The 20,349-nt window shown below is 35.9% G+C and overlaps 1 protein-coding gene across 4 annotated transcripts in view; it reads left to right on the top strand.

Moving 5' to 3' along the window:
- The window catches only part of LOC146994239 (clavesin-2-like), a 92,902-nt gene that overhangs the window by 24,171 nt on the left and 48,382 nt on the right, over window positions 1–20,349 (top strand). For 2 of the 4 annotated variants that reach the window (XM_085827092.1, XM_085827093.1), the window contains exon 3: window positions 9,600–10,837. The exons of the other annotated variants lie outside the window; for them this stretch is intronic. In XM_085827092.1, the coding sequence (XP_085683218.1) occupies window positions 9,600–9,728 (129 nt within the window). In that variant the 3' untranslated portion in view covers window positions 9,729–10,837. Of the gene's footprint in view, window positions 1–9,599; window positions 10,838–20,349 lie in introns of those variants that run through there. 4 annotated transcript variants of the gene reach the window in all.

The raw sequence follows: 20,349 nt of genomic DNA, 5'->3' as shown, positions 1-20,349 counted from the left end.
GCGTGGTGAAGAGACCTCGGTCAATTTACCATAATGCGCGGTGGTGATGTAATAAGTAAATAGTGTACATATGAAGTAGTGTTTTGTGCTCTATTTAACCAAGGACTGTGTTACTGCCAAAATTGGCTATTTGCCTGGAAGCAGGCTAGAGACTGAATTAATTAATATGTGTTAAGGACTGCGTATTCTGTGATCTCACCACGCCCACTGCTGTGGTTCTACTCTTGATTACCTGCTGGACTGCGCACCCTATCTCAGTAACCTTACGCTACTATCCTGACGGAATGCATCATGCATGGACTTGAATGCTGGATGATTTTGTTTTCCAAGTACTAATTTCCTAATTTTTGTATATTCAGCTTGACTTTGCCACGGAATGATTGCACCTTGTTCTAATGTCACGCCCCCGGGCGAGGTGCAGTAGCACCTTAATGTACTAAAAACCGTGAATGGCCTTCATAGGCGGCACAGATTGAACAGGTCAAAACTCAAAGTAGTTGTATACCTGAGGTGAATCAGACCTAAATGCCTTAGGGTCTATAAAAAAAATTTCTTCTTTTCAACCCTTCGAGCCCACCAGCGGGCGAGCGGTAAATTCGCTGAACACTGGTAGTTCGGTTCGAGGTTCGAAGCCCGCGAACGGACTGGCTGCATGGGCGTTTTCGTGGTTTTCCCCGTGTGTAACGTGTATACGAGCTAGTTTGCCTTAGAAAGTTCTCCACGAAGGCATCCCTCCTCTTAGGCAGATAGCCCTAATGTGCTTTGCCATAATTAAATACACCAAAGACACGAAAAATACACCCTTCGAAAGAGCTGGCAGTGGGGGGGGGGAGTACCGATTTCAGCGTGCTCCTCTGGGCTTTCTTTCTTTCTCGGCTGAGGGGGGGATGATTTTGCTCTGCTGGCTGAGTGGGGGAGGAGAGCATCAGAATTCTTGCTCCAAAAGGGAGGCAAACTAATGTTGGAAACTGTTTCTGGTGTTCTTTGCTCTCCTCATGCAACAAGATGGCGGGAGGCTGTTGGAACCAAGGAGGTTAGAAAACATGGAGATGGCATCCCTGCTATTGGAGTACAAAGAAAGTGAAGCAGGGGGAAGGAAATAAGCCACGCCACGTGAGGGCAAGAAAATGATTACCTCACTGGTTTCAAGTTCTCAGTGTGTTTTCTGATTTTGTATGCGTAGATGTGAAAGGCCTAAAAGGCAAAGAATTGTTGCAGCGAAATAATGTCTACATTTCTGACTTCATGTCCATGTAAAAGAATATTTTAAAACGTGCATAAACAAGTAGAATAATCGAAATGTGTGTTTCAAAGGCCTTCAAGAAAGAGTTTGAGTATTTTCTTTGTGTAAAGTACACGAAGAAACATATATAGTTCTCAGATTTACCTTTTCATAGTAATAATAAAACTGATATTCGTAATTAACTTATATGAGATGGCGAAACGATAAGTAAACAAGTGGAGGGCGTGGCTAGCTCTCCATGGAAAAGAAAACAGTTTACTTTAATGTCTGATCATAATTACATTGCAGGTTTTACCTTTTATGTGTTAATTTTAATTTGTGCTCAAGTAAATATATAATAACTGGATTTGATTTTTAGTCAAATTTGTTGTTAGAGTTTTAAAATAAAAACGTAAAATTTACATATTTCTATCATTGTTTATTCAAATTAAGTTTTTTCGAAACATAAGTAATATTTATAACATGAAAAATTTGAGAATTATATATACTTAGGAAAAGTAAATTATAATCAAGTTATAGTTTGAGTACATAGTTACTGTTCTGTGTTCACAATACTTTTAATTCATTAATTACAGCATGCAATTACATAATGTAGAAATTATTGCGATTACATAAATTACAAATTATATTAATTACAGAATGTAGAAATAAAATGAAATGGCGAGAAAAGTAAAAGAAAGAGGACCGAAAGAATCTGCGATCCTTTACGAGCGTTTAATACGCCTTTCTCATGTCGAGTTTTAATAACAGATGGCGCTACGAACGTTGAGTGATAAAGACTCAAATCTGTAAGACTACCTACAGCCTGGTTACTATGGCAACGACGCTTCCGTTCCTCTGTACTCGTTTGGCGGGAAAGTGAGTAAGCCATAAAACACTTAAACACATCCCATCAGTTGAACAAAAGGACCTGCTGTCATTTCTTCCGTCTGTGACTCAGACTGCAGGGTATGTTTTGAACAGGAACAGAACTTTTCCACTTTTGTGTTGAATGAAAGATATCTGTGAGATACGTGCAGCAGTCGCTATTTCTTTTCGCAAAATTTGTTCATCACGCTTTTCAGTGTTGCGTAATGTTTCATAATTTGCCGTTATTCTGCGGAAGAAAAATGTTTTTAAAAATACTAGATTTTTAAGCATTTCGGTAATTTCATTGCGACATAAAAATTATATATAAATGATTTTATACTTGATGATATGTGTATACATATATAGCATGCACATAATATTCAATTTACTCATCCATCCATAATATTTCATAAATTACCATCCATAATATTCCATAAATATGTGTTAGCACTTTCCAGAGCTTTATATATATATTTTACTTGTATTATAAAATCATATAACACTCCTAACTATTATTTTTTTACTTCAAAAGTGGATAAATCATTATAAAATTTTTCTAGTACACGGAGAAATGGTCTATGTATCCATACACATAAACGTAGTAAAAGATACTATTCTTGAATTTGAATATCTTTGGCAGCAATATCAAGATGCAACGAAAATTCGAAATCAATTAATAACATGCATTTTATTACAAAAACACTAGCAGGACGTATTATTTGCACAAAAAAATTAGTGTGGAAATAATTTGCGGCACATTATCTGAGATCCGCTTTGAATGAAAACTACATAAAGTGTTATAATGAACAATCAGTTTCAAGATTTGGCTTGATACTGAAATGCATAAAATCAAATTGCGTTTCTATGTTTCAGGTTTATAAAACACAGCTGATAATTGAAGGAGTATCAGGTTTATAAAGTACAAGCTGATAATACATGATAAGGGGAAAGAAATTCGGTTGATCTTTACATTATGGTAACTTGGCGATTTTTTGGCGAAAATTTGGCGACCAACTCTCCTACAGCAACCCTCTATTTTTTTTCCCCCGCCGCCATTTTGTCTTCACGAAGTAAAGACATGTTTCTTTTCTTTTTATCTCCTGAACACTTCTTCCAACAATCTACTAGCCGAATTACACTTCTGCTAGAAATTTTATCAAACAAAACTGCTTAATCATGACAAATATTCACTGCAAAATTAGGAAAAACTGCACAATACCATCCTCCTTACGCATTTTTAAAATAACAATACACATAAACCATGTACACGCCGACTTATTTTTACTTAAAAAAACATCCCAGAATTGCACAAAAACGGCATTGCGCACACTCTTCACTATATCCATGTACACTGCTTTTTTCTCATAAATTAGAAAAATTTCACGAAAATACATGACAATTTTCTCAATCTTTAAACCCGGTAAAAAGAACATATATGAAATTACCTGATCGCGAAAAAGTATTTACCCTTTACAAATATGAACATTTCCACATATAAAATAAATAAAATATCCAAAAACTTTTACCTCTAAATCATCTATTACATTATACACCTCACCAACGAATTCATACTGCAAGCATAACAAATACTTAGTATCAAATATTTAAATTATTTCCATGCACGTTTATTTCAACTTAAACGTATACCAAATTCCTACAAGCATAAAATTCACAAAATAACTATCATTTCATTAAAATATCACTGAACCATGTACACGTCGACTTATTTTTACTTAAAAAAACATCCCAGAATTGCACAAAAATGGCATTGCGCACACTCTTCACTATATCCATGTACACTGCTTTTTTCTCATAAATTAAAAAAATTTCACGAAAATACATGACAATTTTCTCAATCTTTAAACCCGGTAAAAAGAACATATATGAAATTACATGATCGCGAAAAGTATTTACCCTTTACAAATATCAACATTTCCACATATAAAATAAATAGAATATCCAGTGGCGTAGCGAGAGGGGGGCAAGGGGGTGCATGATGCCCCGGGCGCCGCTCGTACAGGGGCGCCAAATGGTCTCCAAACAAGATTTTCCGGAAAATTTCAGTTTTTATTTTGATCGATTTCTGGAAAATATATTTAAAATTAATAACTATTGTAATATAATTAATTATTTATTTTCTTGATTTGTGTAATAAAATGCTTGCAGTACATCAACCAAAACGTTCTTTCTGACTTCTTTATTTCTCCAAAGTAGAGATATATATTTAAACGAAATGCACGTATATCTCTCGCTTTTTATTTTAAAACGATAACACGACCTTGTCCCGAATTTCTCAAATATATCCAGTTTCCAAATTCCGATTCCATAATCTGGAAATGACATTTTTTGAGATTAGTAACGCTTCCGCTACAATGGATTGCGTTTGACTCTACTGTAAACGTCTGGTGACCTTCCTGGCTACTGATTCAACTAAGTCATCTTGCTGAGACGTCGTATATTCACTGCTACGAAGCATTCAACGCATGTGAATTGTTTTTAATCTTCTATTACAAAAAGGAATACTGCAGGTCGTTCCTTACTCCTTATCTAAAACGCATAGTTTTCGACGTCACAGACTAAATTTGCATATTCCCAACGTTGTAAACGTTATAATTTTCCTTTATAAGCTCTTCTATTTTCTTTTGTTCAAAAATGTTATCGATTATATGGTTATTTCATACCGAACCCACAATACACCCTAATTGTTTTGAGCAGTGAATGTGACTGCATGACGTTACTCCGTAGTAGAAAAGAAAAAGAACCTAAAACTCCACTGCAGATCTATAGAGAATATGTTTTTCCAAACCTAAGAGTCGCACTTTAAATACTTCTTACTATGAACGTTCGTTCAGCAAATTAAAATAAATTTTCACATATTTACAATCAACGGTGGGACAAGATCCCCTAAGTGTGGAAAGAGAAAAATTTGAAAGGATCGACTTTGATGAAGTAAATGATAAATTTGCTTCTAAATTTTCAAGGTAAGAAAAATGTATACATAATAATTAATTTTATTCATGTATTATATTATTAATAATAAATATAAGAGCCCGACCAAGTCGAGGTGCACGTGATTGAAGCGAGATGAGGACAAATTAAAATTTTTAAGTTGGCTGGTGGTGTGTCTGACAATTTTAGATCTTTGGCACTCCAAGCATGATGGTGTCCAGTTGGCTGTGTCCTTTTGCATGCTATTCCATACGAAACTTTGCTATATCAGTTTCCTTGAAGCCTTGATGCCAGGATGTGACAGACGATGTAACTGACTAAAAATGGCATGGCGAAACACGGAGGGAACATAAGGTCGAAATCTTGAATCCTGAACATCACAATAAAGTGATTTTCCAGGTGACAGCTGCATAGGCTGCAAGCTGAGATTGGTGGAAGATTTCCTCTTCAAGAGGGTTTGTAGTTCTGAATCCCGGTGTTATTCATCCGCAAGGGCAGCAAAGTTTATTGGCGAAGGAACGGCTAGTTCTTCAATACGAGACAAGATGTCTGCTACAATATTCTGCGAACCCGCAATATAACGGATATCTGTTGAAAACTGCCCTATGAAGTCTAGGTGTCTCATTTGACGAGGAGAAGCTTTATCCGAACGCTGCTGAAAAGTATAGATTAAGGGTTTGTGATCTGTGAAGATCATGAAAACGCGTCCCTATAGCATATGCCGATAATATTTGACAGCTTCATAAATTCCTAATAATTCGCGATCGTAAGGGCTATATCTGGTTTCTGCTAGTGAGAGTTTTTTAGAAAAATATGAAAGTGGTTTCCATAATTCTTGACCTTTTTTTTTAAACTGCTCCTATACCTGTCGTTGATGCGTCAACGTGTAGAGATATTAGGTTATTTTTTGGAAGCAGTAGAGATGAAAAATATGCAACGCCTTCGCCGGGAATCGAACCGCGGAACTCTGGAGTACCGGCCCAGCGTGTAGAACCACTACACCACGAAAGCATGCTAGGAAAGCGGGAGTCCCTCACCTTATAAACATAGAGTGATAATGGTTTAGATGCGGAAGGATACTGCAAATTTGTTGCCGAAATTAAATCATTTTTCCTTTTTTTTAACTCTTCGCGAGATTCTGCGGTCCAGGTTATAACACGTTTATCGTTTTTCTTGATTCCAACCAAAAAGGAATTTAGAGGTGCTTGTATGGTTGCTGCATGAGGTAAGAAACGTCGATAAAAATTGAGCATAGCAAGAAATCTTCTTAAGTCGTAAGTCCTTCACTGTAGATGGTTCGGGCATATCGCGGATAGCGGTGACTCTATCTGGAAGGGGTCGAATCCCATCAGAGGAAATTTCATGACCAAGAAAGGATACTCTTGACTGGCCAAAAACGCATTTGGAAGGATTAAGACTGACACCGTACCTCTGAAAACGTTCAAAAACTGTTCTCAAACGTGAAAGGTATTCTTGCTCTGAAGAGGAGGCGATTAAGACGTCATCAAAATAAGGTACACAAAAGTCGAGGCCGTTTAGCACCTGCTTCACGAAGCGTTGGAATGTTTGAGCAGCATTGCATAAGCCGAAGTCATGACCGGAAACTCAAATAGTCCAAAAGGCGTAATAACCGCAGTTTTTGGAATATCAGCTGGCTTAAAGGGAACTTTGTGATACACCTGCTCAAGATTAATGGCTGTAAAAATAGCTTTTCACTCGAAAACTTGCATACAGCCTTGAATGTGAGGGATTGGGTAACGATCAGGAATTGTAGCTGCATTTAACTGGCGATAATTGCCACACGGGCGCCAGTTACCATTTCGTTTCCGAACTAGATGGAGCGGACTGACCCTAGAACTTTTTGAAGGACGGCAAATTCCCTGTTCCATCATGTATTGAAGTTCCTCTTTGGCGGCTTTAAGCTTGTCCAGAGTTAAGCGTCTTCGTTTAGCGGCAATCGGAGGTCCGGTAGTTTCAATATAATGTAATACATCCTGCTTGGGTTCGGAAATACCCATAACTGGGCGCGTGTTTGTAGGGAATTCTCTGAGAAGTTGATGCCATGGGGGAGTTACCCGAAATCAGTTTAATGCTCAAATCTTGACTATTGCGAATTACTCCCGGATAAGTTAAGTTGGTTGTGGAATCTATCAAACGGTGATTTTTAAGATCGGCAAGCAAAGAAAATTTTTGAAAAAAATCTGCGCCAATAATAGAACTTGAAACAGTAGCAATAGTGAATGGCCATTGGAAGTTGTGGTGCAATCCTAAATCAACAGATATCAGGCGTTCACCAAAAGTTTGAATAGGAGTTCCATTTGCTACATAAAGTTGTAACTTGGTAAGGCGCTTTTGTTCGTGAAAGTGTGGTGGAACGACAGAAACATCAAAAAACAAGAACGACAAGAAACTTAAGTCCGAATTCTTTTCGATGAGAAAAAGGCGTGCAAAATTCCAGCCGCTGTCGTTCACAACTTCAAGCAACGGCCCTTCTCGTTTCCTTGGTCGTTATAACGACACGGTGGGCGGCATTTGTTTGCCTTGTTTCGAAATTTGTGGTGGTAAAAACAAATACCCGGTCATGAAAAATTATAATAAATTCATTGTTACCGGTGATTTTAACTCTAAACATCCAAGCTGGGGCGCAGGAGATATTGATGCAAGAAGGCGACTGGTATTTGACTTTATCGTCTCTAATAATATAATTTTACTAAATGATTTGAGTTTTCCTGCAACTTTCAAATCTACCATCGGTGAGGTATAGACTGATCTTGTTATGACCTCACCAGGTTTGTCTATCAATTCTGGAGCTCTGCAAGTTCTGATGGATGAGAGTCTTAGTGATCATCGTTATTTGCAGTTGAATTATGATGAAAAATATTCATTGTGCTCCTAAGATTGTTTTAACAAGAGATGTCCACCGGATTACAAGGTATTGTTACAAAATTGCTCCAATAATGCAGAAATTTAAATTAGTTAATTGAAGTGTGAGGACTCTGATATGAAAAATTTTTGAGGATCTGTCTATCGATGTTAAAAAGAACTTACGAACAAAACAAAAGGGAAGTAAGCAGATTTCGTGGTGGACTCCACGACTTACTTGTATGCGACGCCGGATACGTGCTTTGAGGAAAAGTTTGCAAATTTTGAATTTAACGGACAATATACGTAATAAAAGGAAAATTGCATATAAAAAAGAATTGGCAACTTATAAACGTCTAATTTTGGAAGACAAAATTTGAAACTAAGAAGAAATTTTTTCTTAATAATCTTTATTATTATAATGGTTTTTATCGAATTGCCTCTGAAAAAGTGAGACGTGCTGTTGCTCTGTATAATCCTCAACACGCTGACAATTTGATTGAACTCAATAGACAGAAGCTTTTGCAATCACTCAAATTGGGAGCACCTGAAGATATTTCATTAGATGAGGATAGACTTTCTGATTGCCATTGGATGACGCTGTAATTACAGAGGCAGAGATCAGAAGTGCAGTTGAACAAATAAGGCGTCGAAGCGCTCCGGGCCCGGACTGTTTTAATCCTATATTTGTTCACATTCTAATTTTTACATATCTGGATATTTTTATATTGCTTTCTAATTACTGTTTTAAATTTTATGTGTTTCCAAGAAATTGGAAAATCGGTCGAGTTGTTTTAATTCCAAAGCAGAATGACAGATATAGACCAATTGTACTTTTGAGTGTTTTTGGAAAAGTGTATGAAAGAATCTTGGTTGAGAGATTGAAGTTTTGCTTGAATAGTAGAATGATACTCAGTCGGCGACAGTATGGTTTCACAACTGGCTGTTCTACATATGATGCATTATATGATACTATTGACTTTATTAGAAGCAATAAGAGTTCGCATCACGTAGTGCTGCTGTCCTTGGATGTTTCGTCTGCATTCGATTCAGTGTGCTGGAACTCTATTTTACAAACCATGATTAACCTTAAATTTCCAAGGAATTTGATTCAATGTTATAGGAGTTATTTTAACAATCGCAAAATCTTGTTTAATGCTTTTAAGGATGAGACTGCAGAGATAGAACTAGAGATTTCCATTGGTTGTCCGCAGGTCTCCTGCAGTGCTCCCCTGCTCTGGAATATCATATTAAACAAATTTCTTATTTTGGAATTCCCCAGTTATGTTAACTTTATTGCATATGCAGATGATCTTGCTGTTCTGATGTATGTTGCATCATTGGAAAAACTCCAGAAATCATTTGAGAATGTTATGTTAAAACTGGAAAACTGGAGAATCGGCGAGGGTCTTGAATTCAACTTAGAAAAATTTTTGCAATCATTTTCCCGCGGGCTGGGATCAAAGTGAGAGCTCCACAATTTAGATATCAAGGAAAAAGAATAAAGTTTGTTGATGTTATTAAATATTTGGGAGTCAAGATTGATTGCAAGTTGACCTTCGCAGATCATTTTAAAACAATTCATCGGCTCTCAGATGATATGTTAATGTTTTACAGGAGATCCATTTTCTAGTGAGACACTTTGTAACAGATCATGCATTCTTAAAGATATTCTGAATAATGTAATTATCCCTAGGGTTTTCTATGGAATTGGTGCCTGGGGATCCAGTGCCGGGGATTTGGTCAGGTTGAGGAACAGACTCGATGCGATACAGAGGAGCTGGTGCTTAATGACTACAAGATGTTTCCGTACTGTCTCAGCTGAGGTGCTCTGCGTTCTAGCCGGCACGCCGCCTCTTTCAATTTTATATAAATGATATTTTGAAAAATTTTTGTTCAGAACTGGTAGACTTGATTTTAAATTGTATAAAGATATTTTGATTACAAGGCATATGTTTGAAAGAATTAATAATATTTTGGTACATCCTTCTGATTTATGTGTTTTTGAATTTGATTGTAAACTCCCAATAGTCGGAGAATTGGATATTTATGCTGACGGGTCCAGGCAAGATGATGTGCAGCATTTGTGATTTATCATTATGGAACTGAAATTGAAAATAAAAAATATAAGCTTAATAATTATAATTCTGTATTTCAATCGGAATGCTGTGCTTTACTTATAGCCCTTCAATGGGTTAAGAAAATTTTGACTTGTGTTAATTCTATTCATATATATACTGATTGTATGTCTTTGCTTCAATCCTTGACCTCGGCCCGTCCTACTAATTTATTATATTTGATATTAAATGTCTATTGAAATTTTTGATGCAGAATATGTGCATTCATTTACACTGGATAAAAGCACATGTTGGCTTTTTTGGAAATGAAAGGGCCGACGTGCTGGCTAAAGAGGCGACCACTAATGATGATTGTGAATATAAACAGAAATTTCTGGTTTGAGAAGTTATGCAATTAGAAACATGAACAATTTTATAATGATATTTGGAATACTACTAGATGGAATGAATCAGAGAGGTGCGTGGGTCTTTTGAAGTCTATTAAAATTCAAAATGGTATGCGACCAATTAGTAATATTGATTTAAACCAGTTTTTAACTGGGCATGGAAGATTTCCCGCGTGCCTCTCGAGATTTAATTTACAAAATTCAGACTTGTGTGGTCATTGCCATCAAGCTGGTAACGCAGATCACTTCTTGAATCTTCCTTATTGGAAAATTTGAGAAAGAAATGTTTGGGAGATAAGTCATGGAACTTGAAAATCGTAAAAACATATTCTAAATGTGCAATGGATTTGATCAATTCTAATATTGAATTTGGAATATTTGTTTAGTATTGTGTATATTTATCTTTTGATTATATGTATTATATTTTCAGTTATGAGTATTTATAGGTTTACTACGAAAATTTTGAAATTTTTCTGTGTAGTGTTTTATTTAATGCATTGTGGATGTTTTGTACATGCGGTATTTCGAAGAGATGCAGTTGATTGTTACATAGATATGGCCTTGCAAATGTTGAGAATCCTGATGGATTACCAGATTTAAATTATCGAAATTAGTGGTTTTGAGTTTTAGGATTTTGATTTTTAAATTTTAAATTTTATGGAATTTTTGTATTTTTTAATTGTAGTTTTTGATTTTAAAATGTTCTGAAATTTTAAAGTTTTAAAATTTTTCTTATATTCTGTTCTTAATGGAGTAATTACTAGGGTTTTAATATGATACATGGCAATCTTAAATTTTTCCAGTTTCGGTTATTGGCAGTCCTGGAGCTTTTTTTCTATGATTATTAAGGATAATTAATATATTTGAATTCAGATAGTAGTAGGACTATTAAAGTAAATTTTTAAAATAAATTAATAGTTTAAATAGAATTATGATTATACAAATAATATGCTATTAAAGTAATACTGTAGGGAATTCGGTTTGACCTTCTGCAGGTTATTTAAATTGGGAATTCCTCGATGGCTTTGGACCGCCTGTGCCTGTTCCGAAAATTCATGTGAATGAATATTTCTTGAGAGTTTCGGCCACTCTGTTTGCTCGTGGGGTTTTTCATTGTTTTTGGATTTTGCATGTTGGTGTTGTGCTTCGTTGTTTGTATGTCTCTTCCTTATTTTTAGTTCGTTAATTAACCTCCAATTATTTTTAGATAATTAGCTTCTTTTTCTCTCTTCTTTCCTTTTTTTTGGTCTTGAAGAGGTCGACCTTTCATAATCATATGGTCATGGGACTAGGAGGATTGGGTCTTCCCTGTATTATGACTATTATGACTCGGAGGAGGGCTTTGATAATGTTTCCTCAGTTGGCTACAGCGTGTATTTCGACCACGTGATGCGGAGCGGTTGCGCTGAAAAGGTTCAGCTTGGATGACTACTAATTGAGCAACCTGTTTGGACAGATCATCAATATAAGCTTGTAACGCCACAATACCTGGACCAGGAGCCTGCACTGCGTGTATTTGCGCTGGAATGGCCATCTCGTGAATTTTATCAGCGATTTCGGGAAGATTTTTAAGTGGCTCGCTACTGGCCGCTAAAATAGTTTGCATGTTAGATGGGAGTCTATTCATCCATAATGTTTTAAGAATGTTATCCGTTAGGTTACCGGCGACTAAATCTGACATTTTAGACAGCAAGTGAGAAGGCCTCATATCACCCAACCGTAAATCATGCAACAGCTGCTCGATTTTAACTGTCTCGGATTCTTCATAAACAGAAATTAAATTTTTTTTTAAAGATTTGTATTTGTCCGTCGTCGATGGATTCAAAATTATTTCATGAGCTGATTGCTGTACCTCTGATTCTAACGCAGCGATCACTGTATAAAATTGAGTTTCGTCGGCAGTAATGTGACTCAACTGCGCATCCAATTGAATGAACCATAACGATGGGTCTCGGCAAGAAAAAGGCGGTGGCTTAACTGCCACTCTCGCCAATTGCGAAGCAGCATCGTTGTCAACCACTTTAGCTCAATCAAATATGCACAATAATAATATGTATAGAAAAATAATGAATATGTATATAGTGACACAGTTTCTTGGTACTCGAAATCAGAGAAATTGGAGGCTCAAATGCAGCAGACGATACATATATTCGCTGAAATTATGACAGAAATATGTTGACTCACCGGAATGCGGCAAAAAGCCTGAAATGACAAGTGAATGTCTTATGTGCATCTCATCACACTGGATAACTTACTGCTGCTCAGAATTTAGACATATAAACTCCATACTTGTGCAACATTGAAGGTTGCCATTTGTAATAAATACGTGTCACCAATTATGGTAGTACAATTTTTTGAGACAGATCGTTAAACAATTATAACAATTGAATGAAACAAATATTATTTTTGTTTTTGGTTGCTATGGGTTATCAGACTGGCAGAGTTGAGTTGTAGTAGGTAAGTTGCCACATATCTGTGTATCTATAATGTATATTAAACTTTTAATTGTTTAAAAACTGTATTTTTTAAAAACACTTATATAAATATGTAAAATAAATAACACCTTTTTAACTAATTCTAGATCATCGTAGGTCAGATTTTTCCGCCGACACAGGTACATTTCCGAATCCAAGGCTAGTGCAGTTAGGTAGTGACTAATCTTTATATATTTTTGAGTATTTTATGGCAGATTCAGCATTTTATTATTATTTGCATTATTTTCTTATTACGAATATATTCTATACATTATATTACTGAAAGTTTTTTTTTGTGGGGGGGGGGGGCGCCAAAAAGTTATTTTGCCCCGGGCGCCAGTTACGCTTGCTACGCCACTGAGAATATCCAAAAACTTTTACCTCTAAATCATCTATTACATTATACACCTCACCAACGAATTCATACCGCAAGCATTACAAATCCTTATTATAAAATATTTAAATTATTTCCATGCACGTTTATTTCAACTTAAACGTATACCAAATTCCTACAAACATAAAATTAACAAAATAACTATCATTTCATTAAAATATAATTAAATTCAAAAACACTACTTAAAATATAAATGAGGACATACATTAAATTAATAAAAATTACCTTACAATCCTAATTACTTTAAACTAAATCATTGCTAATAACAATTTTCCAAATAATACCAAATTCCTTTCCACCTTACATTTACAACAATGCATAAAAATAATTAAAAATACTAACTTACCTAATCTTCTTCAGAATCTTGATTACGTGGCGGATACACTTTTCTTCCTTCTGTTTCAGAATCTTTAAAATCATACTTATCTTTCAAAGCAAGATACCAGGTAAAATAAATAACATAATAAAACATCTTTATTTCTCTCTCGCACAACCTTAAAAAACATTTCTTACTATCCTTTTCAATACCACTAAATACCCATTTCGAATTCACTTTACTTACGGCCATGGGATCCAAAAATTCACAAACACTATTTCACACAACACAGAATAAAACCAAATACAAAATTCCCAGATTTTTCCCGATTAAAGAACAGTAATTCGTCCATTAATATCACATGACATATCCCATGATCTCTCATTTCCCTCACACAAAATAATGCGTAATCAGAACTGAATACTACTCACGTTCTTAACAAAGTCTAACTAACCTAATCTTCTTCCGAATCTTCCTTACATGGTGGATACACTTTTATTATGGATTCAATAAAATTACTGAACGATTTTTTTTTTCCAAATTTTTCCTCCAAACTTCCTCCGCTAAATAAAAAGCAAAATTCTCCTTGTCGCAATGCCTAGGAATGGCGCTTTTTATACCACTCCAGGTGCCCTCTATTGTGTTGGTATGCGCACCACTTTCCGGATCTTTAAAATAATACTTATGGTTTACAGCAAGATGCTGAAACCCTTCATCTTCCAAACATTGATATGATTTCCAACAATCTGAAATAATTATAGTACCCGGTAAAATATATTGTTTTATAAAACTCAATAAACAATCTTTACTTCTATCTCGCACAACCTTAAAAAAACATTTATTACTACCCCTTTCAATCCCACCAAACACCCATTTTCCTTCCACTCTCCTACCTCTCTCATACTTCCGCTTCCCAAACTTACTCTCATCAATTTCCACAATCACATTCATACCACCAAGCATACCCATATCATTTTCGCAAAATTCCACGCACACTTCCCTACAAAAAGAATTCCAATCAGCTGCAGTCCTACTACTAATTTCTAAATCCGAAATCCAATAGTCAACTGGTAATCTATTCACCCAATAATAAGAAATCAATAAAATCTCACCCATACTCAAACGACTTTCAGCAAACCACGTACCCTTCCTTATACTCCGTTTCACAAAATGTGCATTTTCACCAGATTTCTTGCACCGCCATTCAAACTTATCAGTAATATCCTTCCTTTCACACAATCTCATTTCATTCCCACATTTTGGAAATTCATACTTATCCGCGATTAAACCTACACTCATGCACCATTCAACCAATTCTTTTGAATTATCACACAAACGTATTAAAAATTTCGAATTCACTTTAGACAGCGCCATACAATCCCAAAATTATTCAACCCTACTTCACACAACACACAATGAAGCTTAATACAAAATAATGTACATCCACAGATACTTGTCCAAATTCCCCCCTTTTCCGATTAAAGAACCGTAATTCGTCCATTAATATCACATGACATATCCCATGATCTCTCATTTCCCCCACACAAAATAATGCGTAATCGGAACTGAGTACTGCTCACATTATTACCAAAGTCCCAGGTAGTAACCTTTATCGCCTCCAAAATGTCGCCAAACTACCAGTTACCATATTGTAAAGATCAACCAGAAATTCCTAAATTACAAAATTGAATATTATATTTTAGTAAAGTAAAATGATACATATTATAGATACATCCTAAAAAACGATAATATATATATATATATAAATATATTGCATATCGTTGTATATCGTATATATATAATGTATTTATATGTATATCTACTCTTTTCCGGATATAACTGTAATTGCGTACTGTGCTGGTTTATCATCTTCCTGTAGCGATGCATTTGGATTTGCTGTGTATGAATCTGTTTCATTGATCAGGAACAAATAGGAAACAGAATATTGAAAATTGAATTTGTTTTAAGCATTAGTAATTTATATATGTTAGATTGACTAAAAGGAGTATATTCATGCATAACGTATAATAATACTTTTTGGCAATCACCTTTCTAGGATGATCATTTTTGAAAATAACCAGTACTATTGATAACATAAACACCGGTACGATCTATCTGCCTAAGGGAAAGGATGCCTTCGTGGAAGACTTTCTAAGGGAAATTGACTCCTAGACACGTTACACAGGCTAAAACCACGAAAGCGCAACCAGTCCCTTCGCGGGATTCGAAACTCGGACCGAACTACTGGTGTTCAGCTACTTTACCGCTTCGTGCCTCATTTCAGAGTGGATTCGCTATATATGAAACAGAGCAATGTGCTGTTACCGTATTTAGCAGCCTGCCTTTTTCCTTTACCTACCATAAAAAAATAAAATAGCAAAATTATAACAGCGTTTCTAAAAAGATGCTTTGCGATATTCTCATTAAATCTTTATCCTTCTGCGCTACTAAAAACGAAGTACGATTATTTCAAATTCAAAATTTTATAACATTACTTTACAGAAAGTGATCTCATGTCTTTAAAAATAAAACCTCACATTTGTTTCTACCCAAGCGGCTTACTTTCTAGACAAAGTAATTTCAGTGTAACGTACGTTCAATTTTATCTAACTTTGAACGAAAAAAAAAAAACTATGTACATAACAGGCAAAGATATTAACAGCACATAAATTTACTCAATTATATTGGATTACCAGAGGAGAAAAAAATAATCCGATGAGATAATTCTCTGAGAATTCATAAACGCTAAATTAAGAATAAATTTTATAAAATGTTTACTAATGAATACATGTATTTGCATAGTAAGTTTCCTTTTTTAAAAAATTTTCCATCTTTATCACGTTTATCGAAGTGTCCTATTTAACTTCACAATTATGCTCCGAAATTTCATTGCTGTAGATTGGATGATTACCAATATATAATCCTACTAGTAACCAGGGCCAGTATTAGAGATTTTTGCTGCTCACTACAATATATGTGGATCTTACTTCTGCCACGCGCCGCCAGTGGCTGAGTGGTTAAGAATATTGATTACTGGAAGTTCGACCTAGTTTCGGTTCGATCCCAGGCGAACCAGCTGGCTGCATGGTTTGTTTTCCTGTTGTGCAACATGAATACGAGCCAGTTTCCTTCAACAATCAGGCTCACCCGAGGCCGAGCGATTAAATTCGCTGAACACTGGTAGTTCCGACCTGGGTTCGAATCAAGGCGAACGGGCTGGCTACATGGGCGTTTTCATAATCTTCCCCGTGTGTAACGTGTATGGGGAGCTTTGCTATAAACTAAACTAAGCCTTCAGAAACTTCCTCCACGAAAGCATCTGCTATCTGCCACCTCGTGGCTTTGCTATATTCAAAGAGCCTAACCCAAATTCTAGCACTCAGTTCCTCTCTAAATTCTAGCGGGCAAGCACTAAAGTCACCTATTACTGGTAGTTCAACCTCGGCACATTATCTGAGTTTAGCTTTGAATGAAAACAACATAAAGTGTTATAATGAACGATTAGTTTAAAGATTTCACTTGTTACTGAAATGCATAAAATCAAATTGCGTTTCTACATATCAGATTTATAAAGTACAGCTGATAATTGTAGGAATATCAAGTTCATAAAGTACAGCTGATAAATACATGAGAAGTGGGAAGGAATTCATAAAATACAGAATTTAATGGTTGTAACGAAAATTTTAAGCACGAACATTCTTCATAAAGTTATGAAAACAAAAAAGCAGTCAGTACCTTTAGTGCGGGTAGTAATCACTACCAAAAACCTATGCATTTCTGCCAATTTTTTTGGTAGTTTTTCAAAACCTTCGGCCCGGAAACTTGGTGGCTCGAGTTCAAACACAGGTACACCTCATTTCGGACGTCTTGTGCAGAAGTGAAGATAAGACCAGCAAGATGTAGCTGCAAGTGGGAAAAAAAGGTAAAAGTACGAACGTGCGTTGTCAGGGTTATATGGTGGGTGTGGTGAAAGATCCCTTTCGAGTCCGTACAGAGGCCAGCCGGTGAATGCAGACACATATGGTATTTATTATCTTGATGGAACGTTACCTTTCTGCGCCGGAACTCAATTCGACTCTTTTCTTTGATAGCAGCGTCGACATGCACTAGCATCTCGTTGTATCCTTTACTGTCAAGGGTTTTACCTTTTTCCATACACTATTTGTGATTAATACCACGGCAATCCCACCAAATACAAAAGAATGATCTTTTTGTTAGTCAAATTACGCTTTACGATGCTGCCGACAGACTCACGGGCGCAGATCAACTAAATTTTTGGCCTATGTTGTTGAAATAAATTTATTTTTCAACACAAGTGACTATCTGGTCCAGAACTTTGTCTTTGCGTTGATATTCGAGAAGAATAGTACAGGCTCGAACATGTCTGACCTTATCTGCTTGAGACAGCTTATGCGGCGCACAGCTGACGTTTATGTGATGCCATAGTGCGACTAACGGAGAGATTCATTTTTATGGATAATACCACAGCAATCTCACCAGATCCAAAGCATGATCTTTTCGTTAGTCAAATTACACTTTGCGACGCTGCCGACAGGCTCACCGGGCGCAGACCAGCTTCCTTTTCGACCTGTAATGTTTGTGTAAACTTGTCTAACTTTGAACGAAAAAAAAAACTATGTATATAACACGCAAAGATATTACAGAACATAAATTTACTCAATTTTATTGGATTACCAAAGGAGGAATAAATACTCAGATAACTCTCTTAGAATTCTTAAACGCTAAATTAAGAATAAATTAAAATGTTTACTAATAAATACAAGTATTTTAAATAATAAATTTTTCCATCTCTACATATACCACGTTTATCGGAGTGTCGCATTTGACTTTACAATTAAACTCCGAAATTTCGTTGCTGTAGATTGGATGATTACCAATATACTTACAATCCTACTAGTAACCAGGGCCACTATTAGGGATTTTTCGTTGCTGTAGATTGGATGATTACCAATATACTTACAATCCTACTAGTAACCAGGGCCACTATTAGGGATTTTTCGTTGCTGTAGATTGGATGATTACCAATATACTTACAATCCTACTAGTAACCAGGGCCACTATTAGGGATTTTTCGTTGCTGTAGATTGGATGATTACCAATATACTTACAATCCTACTAGTAACCAGGGCCACTATTAGGGATTTTTGCTACTCATTACATTATCTGTGGCTCCTACCACACGCCACCAGTGGCCGAGTGGTTAAGACTACTGAATACTGGAAGTTCGAACTGGTTTGGGTTCGATGCCAGACGAATCAGCTGGTTGCATTGTTTGTTTTCACCGTGTGTAACATGAATACAAGCCAGTTCCCTTCAGCAATTAGGCCCTCCCGCGGTAGAGGAATTAAATCGCTGAACACTGGTAGTTCCGACCTGGATTCGAATCAAGGCTAACGGGCCAGCTGCATGGACGTTTTCATAATTTTCTCCATGTGTAACGTGTATGGGGAGCCAATTTCACTAAGAAAGTTCAACATGAAGGCATCCTACTGTGCTTTGCCATAATAACCTAATCTAAGCCTTCAGAAAATTCCTCCACGAAGGCCTGCCATCTTAAGAAGGTAACCCTCGTGGCTTTGCTACATCCAAAGAGCCTAACGCAATTCTAACAATCGGTTCCTCCCTAAATTCTAGCAAGCGAGCCGCCGAACACTATTAGTTCATCCGGAGTTCAAGCCTCGATGAACGAGTTGGATGCATGACCGATTTTGGTGTTTTCCAAATTCACCTGCTTTGGTGTAATCAAACTCTATAATTCTAAACAAACTGGCGTTCGGTTCGGCTCCAACGGCTCTAGCACCACGTTCCAAATTATAATTACAGTTCAACAAATAAATGTCTGGCGTATACATTCGAATAATCTAAGTAAAACAAAAAAGAGCTTTTTAATTTCTTCCACAACCAAGCATGCATGCACATAAAGCGAATAAAGAAAAACTTATGGAGTGCAATAGGCTTCTAATCCATAACATATTTAGTTAGTGATCGCCATCATTGGGAGCTATAAATATGTTATATTGACGGGAAGGAGAAAATTTTACTTTCTGAGTGAGCTAATTCAGAACTAGTGTTATTTCATCTGTCATCTCAAATTTAGGATGCCAAGTTACGTGACTAAAAAAAAAAAACCTAGTATTTATATGAAGCTTGATAAAAATCAAAGTTTTGAAGACGGTATATGTGATCACGTTCGGTTGATTACCATTATGATCAGCAAATAACAACAGCAATTTACTGATGTCTTTCTTATCTTTATATTCAGATGTAGTTTTCAGGGCAACTAGAGAAAATTTATTAATTACTTTTATTATTTTTGATACTTTATACGTACGAAGATACATATTTGTAGGAAGAGAGATCTAAATATGATATCCGAACAAATAAAAATAAATTGTGACGTGAAGACCCTAGAGATACGGCTTCTGATTGCTTTTCAAATTTTTACCATATTAGTAACGATATAATCGAATAATCTTTCAAAGATTATTGTTTACCGATTTTAGGTAACAACTAGAAAACCTTTTTTCGAACTTATCCTCAAACAATTTTGCTATTAGTAATGAATACTGCTGTATCAAGAATCAGGTACGGCACTATGCATTTTGCTGACTTTGTACGCAATAAATTCTGTTGTCAAGTGCCCTTCCCCCAAAATTCTAAAATTTTATTGCTTGATGCTTCACTGAATTTTACAATTTTGCTGTACCTAAATTCTGCTGTACCGGCAGTGATCATGATTTCAAATCCCCCCTCCCCGAGATTTACTGTGTTATCTGA

Source organism: Stegodyphus dumicola, chromosome 11 (assembly GCF_044657685.1).
Source record: "Stegodyphus dumicola isolate Sdum_Otavi_A_Nest chromosome 11, ASM4465768v1".
Lineage (NCBI taxonomy): Eukaryota > Metazoa > Arthropoda > Arachnida > Araneae > Eresidae > Stegodyphus > Stegodyphus dumicola.
The sequence above is the reverse complement of the archived record's forward strand: the minus strand, read 5'-3'. Positions and strand labels throughout refer to the sequence as shown.